This window comes from Chlorocebus sabaeus, chromosome 2 (assembly GCF_047675955.1).
Source record: "Chlorocebus sabaeus isolate Y175 chromosome 2, mChlSab1.0.hap1, whole genome shotgun sequence".
In the NCBI taxonomy this organism is placed as follows: domain Eukaryota; kingdom Metazoa; phylum Chordata; class Mammalia; order Primates; family Cercopithecidae; genus Chlorocebus; species Chlorocebus sabaeus.
Genome location: NC_132905.1, coordinates 56,016,750 through 56,035,842, shown reverse-complemented (window position 1 = coordinate 56,035,842; position 19,093 = coordinate 56,016,750). Strand labels below are relative to the sequence as shown.

The 19,093-nt window shown below is 42.3% G+C and overlaps 1 protein-coding gene across 2 annotated transcripts in view; it reads right to left on the bottom strand.

Annotated features, from left to right (window-relative positions):
* KAT14 (lysine acetyltransferase 14) overlaps positions 1-19,093 on the bottom strand; it is a 44,904-nt gene that overhangs the window by 7,815 nt on the left and 17,996 nt on the right. Inside the window, exons 5-6 of one of the 2 annotated variants that reach the window (XM_007960939.3) lie at positions 17,124-17,543; positions 16,418-16,986 (exon numbers count right to left, since the gene is read on the bottom strand). In XM_007960939.3, the coding sequence (XP_007959130.3) occupies positions 16,418-16,986; positions 17,124-17,543 (989 nt within the window). The remainder of the gene's footprint in view (positions 1-16,417; positions 16,987-17,123; positions 17,544-19,093) is intronic. The other variant, XM_007960947.3, reaches the window with a different exon arrangement.

Sequence of the window (19,093 nt, the reverse complement as noted above, 5' to 3'; positions counted from 1 at the left end):
GAGAGATGATTTAGGGTATCTGGTGGAAGAAATTTCTAAGCAGCAGAGCATTCAAGAGGTGACTTGAAGGACAGGCCTGGTGGCTCATGCCTGTAATCCTAGTACTATGGGAGACTGAGGTGGGCAGACCACCTGAGGTCAGGAGTTCAAGACTAGCTTGGCCAACATAGTGAAACCCTGTCTCTACTAAAAATACAAAAATTGGCCGGGCATAGTGGCACACGCCTGTAATCCCAGCTACTTGGGAGGCTGAGGCAGGAGAATCGCTTGAACCTGGGAGGCAGAGGTTGCAGTGAGCCAAGATTGCACCACTGCACTCCAGCCTGGACAACAGAGCAAGACTCTGTCTCAAAAAAAAAAAAAAAAAAAAAAAAAAAAAAAAAAAAAAAAAAGTGATCTGGGTGCTGTTAAAAGCATCCATTTTAAAAGGGAAACAGGACATGAAAGTTCAGAAAATGTGCAGCCTGACAATGCAGTAGAAAAGAAAAACCCATTTTTTGAGGAGAAATTCAACCTGGCTGCAGAAATTCGCATAAGTAACAACGAGCCGAATGTTAATCCCCAAGACAATCTCCAGGGCATGCCATAGGTATTCATGGCAGTCCCTCCCATCATAGACCTGGAAGCCTAGAAGACAGCCTGGGGACTTGCTGCCCTGCGCCCCAGCCGCTCCAGTCATTGCTAAAAGGGGCCAAGGAACAGCTCGGCCCATGGTTTCAGAGGGTGCAAGCCTCAAACCTTGGCAGCTTCCACTTCGTGTTTAGCCTGAGGGTGCACAGAAGTCAAGAACTGAGGTTTGGGAACCTCCACCTAGATTTCAGAAGATGAATGGAAACACCTGGATGCCCAGGCAAAAGTTTGCTGCTGGGGTGGGGCCCTTATAGAAAATCTCTGCTAGGGCAGTGCAGAGCCCCCCCCCCCCCCCCGCCAGAGTCCCTACTGGGGCACTGCCAGTGGAGCTGTGAGAAGAGGGCCACTGTCCTCCAGATCCAAGAATGGCAGATCCACTGACAGCTTGCACTGTGCAACTGGAAAAGTTGCAGACACTCAATGCCAGCCCATGAAAGCAGCCAGGAGGAGGGCTATACCCTGCAGAGCCACAGGGGTGGAGCTGCCTAAGACTTTGGGAACCTACCTCTTGCATCAGTGTGATCTGGATGTAAGATAAGGAGTTGAAGGAGATCATTTTAGATCATTTAGAATTCGACTGCCCTGCTGGAATTCAAGCTTGCATGGGCCCTGTAACCCCTTTGTTTTGGCCTATTTCTCCCATGTAGAACTGCTGTATTTACCCAATACCTGTACCCCCATTGTATCTAGGAAGCAACTAGCTTGCTTTTGATTTTACAGGCTCATAGGCGGAAGGGACTTGCCTTGTCTCAGATGAGACTTGGGACTGTGGACTTTTGAGTTAATGCTGAAACGAGTTAAGACTTTGGGGGACTGTTGGGAAGGCATGATGGGTTTTGAAATGTGAGGACATGAGATTTGGAGAGGCCAGGGGTGGAATGATATGGTTTGGCTCTGTGTCTTCACTCATATCTCATCTTGAATTGTATTCCCATAATTCCCACATGGTGTGGGAAAGACCCAGTGGGAGATAATTTGAATCATGGGGGCAGTTTCCACCATACTGTTCTCATGGTAGCGAATAAGTCTCACGAGATCCGATGGTTTTATCAGGGGTTTCCGCTTTTACATCTTTCTCATTTTTCTTTTGCCAACACTATGTAAGAAGTACCTTTTGCCTCCCACCATGATTCTGAGGCCTCCCTAGCCAGGTGGGACTCTAAGTCCAATTAAACTTCTTTTTCTTCGCAATCTCAGGTATGTCTTTATCAGCAGTGTGAAAACAGACTAATATAATCTCTTTTCTAGTGAATATATTCAACAAAAATGGGAGTGATGTAGAATATCATCCCTAAAATAAATTTTAGTAGCACAGAGGTCCTATCAGGGGTTTAGTGAGGAAGAGGTCTCTGTTCCCTAGGAAGGTATTCTAACAGACTTGGTGGATTTTATGTATTTCCTTTCAAACCCCAAGAGCTGGACTGGAAATATGTTGTTCTTCAGTGACTGCCGCTCCAGGGCTCTCAGTCATGTACTAACAGAACATGTGCAATTAGGGCTTTATAGCAAAGAAATCAGATGGAAGATTAAAAGGCACATTTATAAAGTTGTTTGCGAAGGGTTGGATGAAGTTTTAAAACCTGAGTTGTTTTTGTAGAATCAATTTGCTCTTAACCTAGAAAATAACTTTGTTAAAAGAAAAGAGCAAGATTCCTTCCATTATAATTTACTTTCATACCTTCCCAAATTGGACACCAAAATTTTCAAAGGTCAACTTTGAATTTTTCCAAGGCTTAAAGTCAGTTTCAAGGTAAAACTGAAAAGTGTGGCATGTAATTTCTAAATACAGCCACTAACAATTCCTCCATCCCTACAGGTGTAAGTGGCTCCTCATACCAAAAGGCAGGATAAATTTCCCCTTCCCTTGAAGCTGGGCGGACCTTGTGAATGGCTCTGACCAATCAGAAAGTAGCAGAAATAACTTTCTGGGACTTTTGAGTCTAGGTCTTAAGACAACTGGTGGCTGGCTTCCACTTTCTTCCTCCTGGAGTCAGCTAGACCAGTTAATGACTAGAGGCCACAGGGAGATGGACTCTGGAGGAAGAGAGGTTCTCCTGGTCATTCCAATCCCAAACTAGCTCCCAGGTTAATGCAGCACGAGTGACCCCAGCCTTCAGCCTACTAAGTAAAGAACCACCCAGTAGGGCCCAGTCAATCCACAGGACCAGAAAAAAGATACAGCTATCAAAAGCTGCTAAATTTTGGAGTGGTTTATAATGCAGCAACAGATAACTGAAACACGAGCCACTGAACTACTTACTGCACAGAATACTCTCATTATCTGGTTAATGTCTCAAGGTAAGTTCTGGGGAGCTCCATCCAAGTTATACAGCCCCCTAACTTCTTCCCACTCTAGTGTAAACCACTCCCAATGCTGCCTGGATCCACTGCCTCCCACTGGTCTCTCTGCTCCCACTCTTACACCCATACTATCCACTCTCGACACAGAGGCCAGAGTCTTCTAAAAACACAAATTCACTTCCCTTGAGCAAAACTCCGACATGGCTTCCTACCACATGTTCAGAATGCAGTTCAAACTCCTTACTTATGACCTGCAGGATCCTGCAGGATCTGGCCCCTGTCACCCCAGTGGCCTCATTCGCCACCAACCTGTTCCCTCTGCCATCACTAGGTTCCAGCCACATACACCAACCCAACTCCTGCTTCAGGGCCTGCGCCTGGACCTTCCACCCTGACCCTTCATCACCCTGGCTCCTCCTTGTGGACTTAGTTCAAGTGCTGCCTCCTCAGCGAGGCTGTCCTGAACCCCCATAGAGCAGTGCTCCTGCCCGCTACTCCTCCACTGTCCCCGCGTTCACTCTGCATGATGTAATCTTATTTGCCTGGCGAGCTAGTTAATGTCCACTCCCTGCTCAAGGATGTCCCCTGCCTAAGAACAAGGACCTACTCTGTCTTAGTTCACAGCAGATCCCCTGCTAGAATAGCACTTGGCACTTTTTGGGTTTTTTTTTTTTTTTGAAACGAAGTCTCACTCTGTTGCCCAAGCTAGAATGCAGTGGCGTCATCTCAGCTCACTGCAACCTCCACCTCCCGGATTCAAGCGATTCTCCTGCCTCAGTCTCCTGAACCGCTAGGACTACAGGCACATACCACTAAGCCTGGCTAATTTTTGTATTTTTAGTAGAGACAGGGTTTCATTATGTTGGCCAGGCTGGTCTTGAACTCCTGACATCATGATCTGCCCACCTCAGTCTCGCAAAGCGCGGGGATTACTGGCGTGAGCCACCACACCCTGCTTTTTTTCTTTTTTTTTTTTTTTTTGAGACAGTCTCACTCAGTTGCCCAGGCTGGAGTGCAGTGGCATGATCATGGCTCACTACAGCCTTGACCTCCTAGGCTCAAGTGATCCTCCCACCTCAGCCTCCTGAGTAGCACATGTCACCACACTTGGCTAATTTTTGTATTTTTTTGGTAGAGATGAGGTTTCCTCATGTTGCCCAGGCTGGTCTCAAACTCCTGAGCTCAAGTGATCTGCCTGCCTTGGCCTCCCAAAGTGCTAGGATTACAGGTTTGACCCATGTTACAGCTCTTGGCGTATGTTATGTACTTGACTTACATTTGTTGAATGGCAAAGTGTGGGGAGAAAAAAAGCATCCCAATGTCAAATAAGTGTGAAAAAATGTTAAATGAGTTTCTTTAAACTTCTAGTTCTCAACAAAATGGAGAGCTAGGTGGGCTGCTTGGTCCCCTTCCAAGCCCATCTGAGAGACGCTCCAGACATGAGAGGGAAGGCAAAACACAAGGCTGGGAGAAAGCCCGGGGAGGTGACGGGTGGCTGGGTACAAGTGAGGCAGCAGAGTAGAGAGGGCAGAAAAAGGCTCTGCCCCACAGATGGGTCAGGGGCTGCTTGGTTAAGCCATGTCCTCCCCTGAGCACTTCTCTGGGAGAGGTAGATCACTGCCAATCAACTTTGCCAGCCACGTATCGGCTGGAAGGTAACACCAGAGTGGCACTAGAGCCTTCCTGGGTGGAGGATGGACACCACTCTGGGCAGCCCCTGGGCATCCCACAGTCCTAGGAAGCAACACTAAGGGGAGATCAAAAGTAGCATCTGGGCGAGAGGTCCTGGGAGGTTCCCTGAGAGAAGACGGTGGCTGATTGTGGGAGAAAGAGAGGATGAGAAGTGGTTTTGCCCAGAACCTCCCATTTTACTAAACTTGCCGACAGGGTCAAAAGCTAGGAACCAGGCTTTTGCTCTCTCGCCCAGGTGTAAACTGCCAGCAAAGGTGCTGAAAACACTAAGGGGGTATGAGCTCACAGAGGAAAAAAAAAAATCAAGACCTGTAAATAAAAAGTGCAAGAAAATCGCCAGGTGCGGTGGCTCATGCCTGTAATCCCAACACTCTGGGAGGCTGAGGTGGGTGGATCACCTGAGGTCAGGAGTTCGAGACCAGCCTGACCAACATGATGAAACCCCATCTCTAATAAAAATACAAAAATTAGCTGGGTGTGGTGGCGGGCGCCTGTAATCCCAGCTACTTGGGTGGCTGAGGCAGAACTGCTTGAACCCAGGAGGCAGAGGTTGCAGTAAGCCGAGACCACATCACTGTACTCCAGCCTGGGCAGCAACAGTGAAAATCCACCTCAAAAAAAAAAAACAAGGTGCAAGAAAACAAAAGGATAACAAACTAAACAAGCTATTACAGGAAAAGGCACACTTAATTTACCAAACAGACAAGAATTTTAAAGTATAACAGTCATCAAAGAAATGCAAATCACAACTGCAATGAGATACTACGCTTCATACTCACTAGGATGGCTATAATAAAAAAGACAGACAACAACAATATGGCAAGGATGTGTGGAGAAATCAGAATCTTCATACCCTGCTTGGTGGGAATGTAAAACGGCACAGCCACTTTGGAAGACAGTCTAACAATTCTTCAAAAAGTTAAACATAGAGTCACATTTGACCCAGCAATTCCACTCCTAGATCTATACACCCAGAGAAATAAAAACGTGTGTCCACACAAAAACTTGTATACATATGTTTAAAGCAGTATTTATGTTCATAGTCAAAAGGTAGAAACAACCCAAAAGTCCATCAACTGATGAATGGATAAACCAAATGTCTATCCATACAATGGAATATTAAGCCATATTTAGGAATACTAATATATGTTACAATATGGATGAATCTTGAAAACATTATGCTAAGTGAAAGAAAGTGTTCACCAAAGGCCACATATTATATGACTTCATTTACATGAAATGTCCAGAGTACGTAAATCTACAGAGGCAGAAGTCAATTCATGGGCAGTAGGAATAGGGAGTTTTGGGTAGTAACAGCTAAAGGGTTCAGGGGCTTCTTTCTTGGTTAACAAAATGTTCCAAAATTGATTATGGTTGAACTCTGTGAATATATTAGGAACCCATGAATTGTACACTTTAAATAGGTGAATTGTAAGGTATATGAACTGTATCTTAATAAAGCTGTTACAGAAGAAAAAGCATAAGAAATAGCCTCCAAGGTAATGGAGGAGCCTGGAAGCTGGAATGAGTAGTTATGAAGCATCTCTTATTCATTACCACATATTAAACACATGATCACTGAAATAAAGCACTCAACAAATGATGTCAGGGACTGGTTAAGGATTTCATTAAAGAAGCAAAAGAAAAGACAAAAAAAAAAAAAAAGAAGAAGTAATGGTGTTAACATCCATATTCAGAGTCCAGAAGAGGAAAAGATAAAGGAGGAACACATTTAAAGAAGCAATAATGGTGAATTTCCTAGATCACAGCAGCATATCCAAGGACTTCTGGTTTCCAGTCTGGCAGGTAAGAAGCTTAGAAGTCATTCCTCCAGTCTAACAAGTAAACCATTGAACAAACTGAAAAATCAAGAACTCTTGTAGATCCGTAAAAGACATAATAACAAGGCAAACCACTGCCTTCAAATTTGGAGAGTAAGAGAATCACAGCACACGGGAGCAGAGCCTCTGTGGGAACCAGTATCAGGGTGGAAAAGCCCTGAAGAACTGAAGAACTGCTGAAGGCTCAATGCGGACAAGTCTAAGGATAAAAACTCCACTCCACAAGTTTACCTCCAGAAGTTGGCCCAGGTTCTCACAGTGAATTTCAAAGAAAACTCCCCTCTTGATTCCAGCTGGAGGAGGGGAAAAGGAACCATCTTAAAATAAAACACAGCATTGTGTTCTTAGTAAACACCTGCCCTCAGGAGAAGTTATTTTTATCACAGCCTAACCTATTGGGATTTAATCAGAGCCTAACTCACTCGGGGGAAGAGAAATACCTAACTTCACACCCTCTAGCCATCCTGTCCCAGCTGACTAGGGAGGAAACTGAGAAGCACTTTTAGTTCCCAGCCCAGAGCATAGGCTCAAAAAAGACTGAGAACTACTCACAGAGCTATAGAGGGCTTTCCCTGCCCACACCTCCCACATTTCCAACAGCCTACTTATCAAAGCTCCTCTTACCCAGATCATCCTCCGCTTTCAACAAAAAATTACAAGGTATACTAAAGGTAAAAAAACACGGCTTGAAGAAACAGAACAAACATCAGAACCAGACTGAGATATGGCAAAGACGTTACAACTACTGGACTGGGAATTTAAAATATAGGCATACCTCAGAGACATTGCAGGATCCATGCCAGATCACTGCAATAAAGTGAATGTCATAATAAGGCAAGCTACACAAATTTTTGGTGTACCAGTGCATATAAAAATTATGTTTAAGGCCAGGTATGGTGGCTCATGCCTGTAATCCCAGCACATTGGGAGGCTAAAGTGGGAGGACTGCATGAGTTCAGGAAGTCAACTGACAGTTACAGTGAGCCATAATTGTGCCACTACACTCCAGCCTGGGTGACAGCGTGAGACTCTATCTCCAAAAAAAAAAAAAAACGGTTGACACTATATTGTTGTGCGCAACAACAGCATTATGTCTAAAAAAAAAAGTATGACTTAATTTTAAATACTTTATTGCTAAAAAATGCCAATGATCATCTGAGCCTTCAGTGAGTCAATCATTTTACTGGTAGAGGCTCTTGCCTCAATATTGATGGTTGCCAACTGATCAGTGTGGTGGTGGCTGCTGAAGGTTGGGATGGCTGGGGTAATTTCTTAAAATAAGACAATGAAGTATACCACATTAACCTGCTCTTCCTTTCACAAAAGATATATATATATAATTATTATTATTATTTTTTGAGACAGAGTCTTACCCTGTCGCCTAGGCTGGAGTGCAGGGGTGTGATCTCAGCTTACTGAAATCTCCACCTCCCAGGTTCAAGCGATTCTCCTGCCTCAGCCTCCCAAGTAGCTGGGACTACAGGTGTACACCACCACGCCTGGCTAATTTTTGTATTTTTAGTAGAGACAAGGTTTCACATGTTGGCCAGGCTGGTCTCAAACTCCTGACCTCAGGTGATCCGCCCGCCTCAGCCTCCCAAAGTGCTGGGATTACAGGCATAAGCCACTGCATCCGGCCATGTGATGCTGCTTGATAGCATTTCACCCACAACATAACTTCTTTCAAAATTTGAGTCAAACTGTGCCACTAACTTATCAACTAAGTTTACGCAACATTCTAAATCTTTTGTTGTGAAATTTCAACAATGTTCATAGCATCTTTCCCAGGAGTAGATAGCATCTCAAAAAACCACTTTCTTTGCTCATTCATAAGAAGCAACCCTTATCCATTCAAGTCTTATCACGACATTTATCGGTCACATCTTCAGGCTCTACTTCTAATTCTAGTTCTCTTGCTCTTTCCACTACATCCACAGTGAATTCTTCCACTGAAGTCTTGAACCCCTCAAAAGTCATCCATGAGGCTTGGAATCAACTTCTTCCAAACTCCTGTGAATGCTGAAATTTTGACTCCTCCCATGAATCACAAATGTTCTTAATGGCATCTAGAATGGTGAATCCTTTCCAGAAGGTTTCAGTGTCTTTGCCCAGATCCATCAGAGAAATCACTATCTATAATAGCTATAGCCTTACAAAAAGTCTTAAATGATAAGACTTGAAAGTAAAAATTACTCCTTGATCCACGGGTTACAGAATGGATGTTGTTTTAGCAAGCATGAAAATAATACTAATCTTAAACCTCTCCATCAGAACTCTTGGGTGACCAGGTACATTGACAATGAGCAGTAATTGTTTGAAAATAATCTTTTTCTCTGAGTAGTAGCTTTCAATAGTGGGCTTAGAATATTTAGTAAACCATGCTGTAAACAGATATGCTGTCATCCAAGCTTTGTTGCTGTATTTATAGAGCACAGCCAGGGTAGATTCAGGATAATTTATAAGGGCCCTAAGATTTTTGGAAGCGTAAATGACCATTGGCTCCAACTGAAAGTCACCAGTTGCATTAGCCCCTAACAAGACAGTTGGTTTGTCTTTTGAAGCTCTGAAGCTAGGCACTGACTTCTCTCTAACTATGAAAGTCCTAGGTGGCATCTTCTTCAAATAGAAGGCTGTTTCATCTACAGTGAATATCTTGCTTAGGGCAGCCACTTCCATGAATGATCTTAGCTAGGTCTTCTAGATAATGTGTTGCTGTTTCTACATTAGCAATTGCTGCTTTATCTTGCACTCTTTTGTGTTATAGAGTCGACTTCTTTCCTAAACCTCATGAACCAACCTCTGCTAGCTTCCAACTTTTCTTCTGTAGATTCCTCCCTTCTCTAAGCCTTTACGGAATTAAAGAGTTAAGACCTTACTCTGGATTAGGCTTTAGCTTAAGGGAATACTGTGGCTGGTTTGATCTTCTATCCAGACCACTCAAACTCTCTCCATATCAGCAATAAGGCTACTTCGATTTTTTATCAGTCATGCACTCACTGGAGTAGCACCTTTAACAACTTTCAAGAACTTTTCCTTTGCATTCACACCTTGGCTAATTGTTTGGCACAAGAGGCCTAGTTTTCGGCCTATCTCTGCTTTTGAAATGCTTTCCTCACTAAACTTAATCATTTCTAGTTTTTTATTTAAAATGAGAGAAGTATAACTCTTCCTTTTACTTGAACACTTAGAGGCCATTGTAGGGTTAACTGACCTAATTCCAATATTTTTGTCTCAGGGAATAGGGAGCCCCAAGGAGAGGGGGAAACATGGGGAACAGCTGGTTAGTGGAACAGTCAGAAAACACACATTTACCAATTAAGTTCATTGTCTCATATGGGTGTGGTTCATGGTGCTCCAAAACAATTACAATAAGTAACATCAAAGACCACTGATCACAGATCACCATAAAAGATATAATAATAATGAAAAAAGTTGGAAATAATGCAAAAACTACCAAAACGTGAGACACAGAGACACAAAGTAAGCACACACTACTAGAAAAATGGTGCCAACAGACTTGCTCAACATAAGATTGTCACAAACCTCCCATTTGTACAAAATGCAGTATCTGTGAAGTACAATACAGCAATGTGAATAAAACAAGGTATGCCTATAATATTTAATATGTTAAGGGCTTAATGGACAAAGTATACAACATGCAAGAACAGATGGGCAATTAAAACAAAGAGATGAAAACTCTGAAAATGAATCAAAAAGAAATGCTAGAGATAAAAAACACTGTAACCAAAATGAAGGTTGCCTTTGATGATGGGCTCATTTGTAGACTGACACAGGTGAGTACAGAATCTCTGAACTTGAGGATTTGTCAGTAAAAACTTCCAAAACTGAAAAGCAAAGACAAACAAGATAAAAAAAGAACAAAACAGACTATCCGAGAACTGTGGAAAACTACGAAAGGTGTAATAAACACACAATGGGAATACTAGAAGACAGAAAGGAATAGAAGAAATATTTGAAGCAATAATGACTGAGAATATCCCCAATTTAATGTCAGACACCAAACCACACATTCAGGAAGCTCAGCGAACACCAAGCAGGATAAATGCCAAGAAGCATATCAAATACCTCTGACCAAAAGAACAGAGTTGTCAAGTAAGACAAATGAGAACAAACACAATTTCTGCATTTTGGATGTGCTGGAAAATAAAAAAATAGAAAAAAGAAAATAAAGCTTTATAAAGAGAAAATAAAAGACACTTAACATGCACTAATTAAAGATCAAAAACAAAGAGAAAAATTTGAAAGTTTTAGGAGATGGGAGAATAAAACAAGGAGTCCACTTAATTGATAAGAAACATGTAGCAAACCTGCACGTTGTGCACATGTACCCTACAACTTGAAGTTTAATAATAATAAATAAAAAAAGAAACAAACAAAAAAAAGAAACAAAAAAAAAATTGTTTTTTGAGAGAGAGTCTCGCCCTATCACCCAGGCTGGAGTATAGTGGCATGATCTTGGCTCACTGCAACCTTTGCCTCCCTGGTTCAAATGATTCTCAAGCCTCAGCCTCCCAAGCAGCTGGGATTATACTCATGCACCACCAGGCCTGGCTAATTTTTTTATTTTTAGTAGAGACAGGGTTTCACCATGTTGTCCAGGCTGGTTTCAAATTCCTGGCCTCAAGTGATCTGCCTGCCTCGGCCTCCCAAAGTGCTGGGATTACAGGCATGAGCCACTGTGCCCAGTCAAAAATGTCTATTTCTTATCAATACCAGGGTTCTCAGGAGTGACACTGTATGTAAGATGATAATGAAGTCATAATTTCAAAATATCAATGGAAAAAACAAAGTAACAATTTTATATGACTGCTATCATTTAAATTAAAAAGTGAAATGAAGATATTCTTAGCCGTGTAAGTTTTCAAAATTAAGCTCAAAAAGCCCATATTTTTAAAGAACTGTTACAGAAAGCAGTCTAGCAAGAAATTAATCTAGAAAGAAACAATGGGATGAGTGAATAATTTAGTAAAGATTTATGTCATTTAAATAAGCAACACAAAAGAAAAAAGAGATGAATGCATGAAAACGTACTTTTTTGTTTGGGGGGACAACCACATGATATTAAAAAAAAAGAATAAGGAAAAATAAATGTATCTTAATTTAGGACCTATAAAAAGAATAAAAATAGAATGTATAACTTTCTTTATGGTACAGAATCAATATCACATAGACTATTTTCTCTGATCATAATACAACATTAGAAATCAAATCAATTACCAAAACATAGCTTAAAATTCTCATGTATCTGAAAACTAAAAAACAGAACTAAATAACCTTTGGGATAAAGAGGAAATAATGAGAAAAATTACAAAATGCCAAGTACTGATTGGAAATAAAATAACATTATTTCAAAAGTCAAGAATCACAGCTAAAGCAGCACTTATTGAGAAAGTTATAGCTACGAATATATTCAAAGAATAAATATAAAACAAGAGTATGCATTGAATAAATGCATTTATAGCCACCCCCTGTGTAAATACATTAAAATTTATACTAAAATTCCAAGTTAAGACCAGGTTAAAACACAAGCATATAAAGCTTTACTACTTCCCAAAATCCCACTGAAACTACAGAAGCTGACTTGATTAGAACAGTAACTGGTAAGCAGATGGACAAATAGTAACTGATTTAATACCAAAATCCTGAAGTAGCTTTGAGTAAGTTAAATGAGAACTAACCCAATCTATACTGCAGAACCTGCTAAAATCTAGGCGGCAGCAGCAGATTCCTCTAGAACTGGGACCAAATGGGACAACAGAATAAATAAGGAGCAGGCAAACACCATGTGGAAAGCAGTATAATCCCCAGATCCCTCTACTCCCTCTTGCCGGGTGGCCGCCCTCCCCCAGAAGCCAGGAGGTCTGATCTCTAGAGAAGGCCTAACAGGGGCTCCAGATGGAGGGCGGAGGTGTGAGTACCTGACAAGCTGAATGCTAAGGTCCTTCTTCCCCCACTTGGCAACCAGCATCCTGAGCCCAGAAGATTCTTCCCCGGGACTCTGACTAGATTCAAAGGAAAGACCTAAAGGAAGTGCAGTGGTCCTCAACAGAGGTCTCACTTACACAATGTGGCTGTGTATGGAATTCCCGGTTCAACCTCATTTAGCCAGGGTCTTTTCAGTAGGTAGGTCTCAAATTTTACTTCCCATGCAGCTTTTCTCTGGAAGCCATTAAGAACAAGGGAATAAACTTATAACAAGGTAAAGATGGGCCACAGGAAACAGGAGATCAAATACAGAGGATGGCAAAAGAATCTCTAGTGAGGGGAAATCCCAGCACCCCTGCTGAGTTTCACAACAAAGGGTGAACAAGTGTGACCCATGGGCAGACATACTGTAGAATGGAGAAAGTTTCCTCTTCAAAGTTTTCCTTCTTGTTAAAGAATAAATCCTAAGTGTTAGAAATAATAGTTTCTTTTAAAGACTAGCTTTCTTCAAGCCTCCTTGCCTTGTGTTAATAACTCTTTGTTAAGACCTATCCTATGTAACTGCTGGACATGCTCACCAGCACGTTCCACAGTCCATGTCCCTTCCTTATTTGGAAATGTTATTGCTTCCTTAAACCTTTTGTAAGCAACTTCTTTGTTCTTCTCTGCACTTACCTATTTAGGAAAGTTTTAGGCTAGTAGCAAATCAGGTATGTTTAAGATTGTGAGGTCCCACTCCAGCCAATGGATGCAGGACACAGCAGTAATGACGACCCAAATGCGTTAAGGGATAAATATGTCTGCTTTTCCTTTGTTCAAGTGTGCTCTTGCTTTTGTTCTATCTGCGATTGAGCACCCTTTCTACAGAAAGTAAAGATGGCTTTGCTGAGAGATCTTTTGTCTCTGTGTTGACTTTTCTTCGCAGCACCGATTATCTATTTCTAACAATTTTGGTATTTCTAATACATACTGAGGCTATCATACTTAAGTCCTTGCTGCCACTGACCATCTTTTAACCCTACAGCATCGTGGCCCAGAATCTTATCTATGCTCAGCTTGTCTTCACCATGTACCGGTGAGCCTCCTGTACACCACCTATGCCCACCCCAAGGACCAGATGATGACGCTCACTCCACAAATAACTGCTTTGACCTTCTGCAAGCTGGAAGAAAGCTGTCAGCTCAGGCAGGAAATACAGAGGATCCCACTTCCTCTGCCCAGATTTCTGCCGTATCTCTGGTATACATCACAGCCCTGGCTGATGCATACACTATGCATCATGTTTCCCAGGACTCCCTAGTGACCTTGGCCAGTGACTTCCCCAGAAGGGGTTCATGGAAGCTGAAGCCAGAACATCTCTGTAAGTATTAGTTTCCTGGGGCTATAGGAACAAAGCACCACAAACTGGGTGGCTTAAAACAACAGGAATTTATTGTCTCACAGTTTCAGAGGCCAAATGTCAGAAGTCACAGTGTGGGCAGGGCTATGCTCTCCTGGGTACGCACTAGGGGAGAATTTGTTCCGTGCCTTTCTCTTAGCTCCTGGTGCTGCCAGCAATCCTTGGTGGTCTTGGCTAATTATATCTGCAAAGGGCCTATTTCCAGATAAGGTTGCATTCATAGGTACCCCAGGGTTGGAACTTCAACATATCCTTTAGGAGGACACAATTCAGTCCACAACAATGACCCAGAATGACTCTTTAGCTTATCTTCTCCAGGAAACTTCATCTAATAGTGGCAATTTCCTTACACAGCTAGATTTGTGCTTGCTACTCAGTATTTTTTTAAACTAAAAGTATATCTTTTAGAGACATACACATTTAAAAAGCAAATGAATAATTAACACTGTAAGTCAAAGTGGCTTCCTCTCAGGGGAAGAGAAAGTACACAGGAGACTTCTAAGGTGTTTACAACACTTTTTATCCAGAAGATGAATACATGGGCATTTATTTTATTAATATCTAAACTATCCCATATTTCTATGCCACCTTCTATCTGTATGACACATCTTAAACAATTTAAAAAATTAAGTATACGCACTCAACAGGTCCATAAGAACAAAGAACAGGTGAATATCGGCCAGGCACAGTGGCTCATGCCTGTAATCCCAGCACTTTGGGAGACTGAGGCGATCACCTGAGCCCAGGAGTTCGAGACCAGTCTAGGCAAGATGGTAAGACCCTGTCTCTACTAAAAATAAAAATAAAAATAAAATTAGCTGAGTGTGGTAGTGTGTGCCTATAATACCAGCTACTTGGGAAGCTGAGGTGGAAGAATTGCTTGAGCCTGGAGTTCAGGGCTGCAATGAGCTGTGGTTGTGCTGCTACATTACAAACTGGGGACAGAGGGAGACCATGTCTCAAAAAAAAAAAAAAAAGAACAAGTGAATAGATGACTAACAAAAGCATATGAACAAGCAGCAAATGACTTAACAACCAAAGAAAGTCAATACCTAAGCCAGTGGTGAAGCTAAGCAGGGTGATTTACAAAACACAGCCTCAAGGAAGTGCAGTCATCCAAGGCACTAGGCTTAGAGCCTGGGGGTATGACTATGATTAAGAGGTTCTTTAGGAGGTTAAAGCCTGCAATTATACCCCTATAGTAATTATACTGCCCACATCTAGGAAATGATCTTTCCCTCCACAGGCAGAAGACTGGAGAGGCTCAAGAGGGAGATCCTGGACACAGGAAGCCAAGGGTGGGAGCACTGTACCGAATACAGGGAGAGTCAGTTTGATGGGCTCCTGGGCCCTCCCGACTTGGCCAGTTAATACTGTGCTTCCCAGGAAAGATGGGAATTAGGAGAAAAAAGAAAAGAGGATCTATCTGGAGTAGGAATCTTGGTAGACTACAGCCCACAAGCTAAATCCAGCCCACTGCCCATTTCAGTAAGTTTTACTGGAACACAGCCACACTCATTCACTATGGCTCTCCAATCACAACAGCAGAGTTGAGGAGTTGCGAATGAGATTTTGTGGCCGGCAAAGCCTAAACTAATTACTATCTGGCAGAAATACTTATTTCTTTACAGACAAAGTTTGCCAACTTTTTATCTACAGGGTCCAATATCCAAATAATGGGGAGTTCTAAAATGAGAGAACAGAAAAACTAGAAGATAGGAAATTAAGACTTTTCCATACTCAGGAAAGAAAGTTTCAAATTGAAAGGGCCCACACACCACATGTCCAGCACAAGGAAAGACATAAGCCCTACATATGGCACATCACTGAATAATAGCAGAACACCAGCAATGAAGAGCAGATCCCACTAGCTTCCAGAGAAGGAGAGAAAAACGTGCAAACTCCAAACAGGCAATTCACAGACAAAGAAACAACCAGGAAATGTAGCCTCACCTGTAACCAAAGAAATGTAAATAAAAAACAAGATTTCACTTTACAGCCAACCAATTAGCAAAACATAAAGGCTGGTTGGTGTTGAGTGCTAGCAAAGATACAGGGAAATAAGGCCTCTTGTTCCTCCCAGTGCGAGAGTATATGCAGGTCGTTCTAAGTGGAATTAATTGTTCCCAGAAGCATCCACAAAACTTGGGTTCCACTGACCATCGTTTGAGCAACACTGCTACCACACTGATCCCTTGGCTGCTATTTCTTCATGTTGTCCTATGCAGATGTCTACACACCTTCAGATCCTGTGCAGCACAGCGTCTGAGACACCGTCACGGTCTCAACAAATTTGTCAAAGCTATGACACAAGTCATGTATAGCTATCCTCAGAGAGAGAGACAGACAGATGAACCAAACTTATAGGTTATGTTTGAATGCCCAAAGGAAAAGAAAAACTCAAATGTATTCAAGTGTACTTACAATGAACAATTCCGAAAAATAAAGCCCAGCGATTTTTGTATTTTTTTCCCTCACACTTTACTTTTCTCTTCCCAAATTACTCAGGATTTAAAAGGTCACAGCATAACCGTGTCCAATGCCTGGTGCTCCCTGCCCCACCTCCACTCCTGCCCCCACCAGCTTTACAGCAAGTGCTTGCATTCACCTGGTATCGGTCAAGGATTCTGAAGTCTTGACAGGTAGTTCTGTATGTGGCTTGTCCAGCTGGAAGTCTGGAAACTCCTCCTTCTTTGGCTCCATAAATCCCATCAACCAACAGAAGAGCAGCATTAACAACTTGATCCAAGTCAAAAAGTGGTAATCCCCTATCTCTTTTCGCTTGTCTGACAATCAGTTTGCGCTTCAGTCTCCGAGCTTCCGGAGTCATGGCAACAGCACCGGGACAAGCTTCCAGCCTCTTGAGCAGGAGCTTTTCCTCATAGATGCTCACGGGAGTATACTTGGGCTCTTTCGGCTTTGTGTCCTTCTCCAGCTGAGGCTTCCTCTTTTCTCTAGCCCTTGTTTGCAAAGACACGTTTGAATCTGTGTCTTCACTGTCAATATCCATCCTGTCAGGTTTTTCCTCCTCACTCTCTACCTCCTGCTTTATCTGTTCAGGGCCTCTGACCTTCTTTCTGCCCCCAACCACTGGCCCAGAAGCTACTGACCCAGCAGGCGGTGGGACGTACTCCATCCCTGGGTCTATGACTCCATCGCCTTCCATCTCATCATCATCTGTGCAGAGTACAAAACAGTGTCATCAAGGCACGGGAAGGAAGAAATGCAGAGCACACAGCCCACAGGGTAAAAACTTGTACATTTATACCACGGCCCATACCCAAAATAAAAGACCAAAGCAACCAAAGTCTTACCGTGAAACAAGGCTTGTGGGGGCATCACATCTGGAATCAGATCTGCTTCTGAAAGCAAGCTAGGCGTGGCAGAATGAGAGGCAGGTGTCCCGGGAGCAGAGAAATCCAGAGAAGGAGAAGGAGATGGGCTTGTCAGTGGGGTGCGGTCAGAGGAGCTCAAGGAGGAAAAGTCAATCACTTCCCCTTTTTCCAGAATCACATCTGGCCTGCGGCCTCGGCTTATGAATTTTACAGGGGTAGAAGACGTGCTCCTGTCAAGAAAGCCAGCGGCCTCCTTCTGGGCTCTTCTAATGTCTTTTGCTTCCTGAGTTCGAGACCTTTTCTCTTTTAATTCCATGGCAGATTCCACAGGATTTCGACTTGCTCGTTTTCTAAGTCCCTCAACAGTAATGATGGGATCTAAAGTTGGTTTTGAGGCTGCTAGGAAAGAATAAATACAGGCTGAGTATCCCTCATCTGAAATGCTTGGGCACAAGCATGTTTTGGATTTCAGATGTTTTCGGATTTTTGAATATTTGCATTATACTTATGGCCTGAGTATCCCAAACCCAGAAATCCAAAATCTGAAATGCTCCAAATGAGCATTTCCTTTTAACGTTATGTCGGTGCTCAAAAAGTTTCAGATTTTGGAGTGTTTTTGATTTTGGATTTTCAGATTTGGATTGCTCAACCCATATCTAAATTTTAAAATAACTGCTCAACTTTAGTTTCCTTTGCTAATTTATCATTATGCATAGTATCATGTTCAATAAAGAGAAATGTTCAATGAATGCCCTAAACTAAAAAAGACTTAGATATCTCTTGAGAAAAAAAAAGTTATACTGCAAATTTAAACAAATAAATACTGTCTTTCACCTACTGGAACTGGTAAACATTAAAAGTTTAGCCAGGCGTGGTAGTGCATGCCTCTTAATCCCAGCACTTTGGGAGGCTGAGGTTGGCAGATCTTGAGCCCAGGAGGTGGTGGCTGCAGTGAGCCAAAAAAAAGTTTGATAAAGCTCAGTAAATGTATGGGGAAATGGGCATTTTCATGGGCATTTCAATGGGCACTTTTTTTTGGACAGGGTGTTGCTCTGTTGCCCAGGCTAGAATGTAGTGGTGTGATCTCGGCTCACTGCAACCTCTGCCTCCCAGGTTCAAGCAATTCTCCTGCCTCAGCCTCCTGAGAAGCTGGGATTACAGGCATGCACCACCATGCCCGGCTCATTTTTGTATTTCTGTACAGATGGGCTTTCATCATGTTGGCCAGGCTGGTCTCGAACTCCTGACCTCAGATGATCCACCCACCTCAGCCTCCCAAAGTACTGGCATTACAGGCATGAGCCACCACGCCCGGCCTTATTACAGTTTCTTGGAGGATAATTTGGCAATCCTGATTAAAATTTTGAATGAATATGCCCTTTGATGTAGAAACTCTGTTTCCAGGAATTTATCACATTTTCACATGTACACAAATTTGTAGAATTGGAGCACTGTTTAAAGTAACAAAAAGTCAGGCACGATGGCTCACGCCTGTAATCCCAACACTTTTGGAGGCAGAGGCTGGAGGATCACTTGAGCCCAACAGTTCAAGACCAGGCCAGGAAACATAGTGAGACCCTATCTCTATTATTTTTTTTAAATGTTTTAATTAAAAAATAAATAAATAAAACAACAAAAAGGTAGAAACAACCAAGATGTCCATCAATAGGAGAATGGTTTAACAAATTATCACATAATTATATAATGGATGTAATGAAATAAAATAGGGTAAATCTACATATACTGTCATGGAAAGATGTCCAAGACATACTGGTAAGTGTGGCAAAAATGGAAAACTCATATAGTATGAGTCCATTTTACTTTTTGTAAAAAGTAAGAAAATGCTTAAATCTGCAGAGATCATTTCTGAAAGTATTCACAAAAGACAACAGTGGTTACTCTGGGAAATGAAATTGCAGGCAATAGGCAGGAGGGGGAACTTTCATACT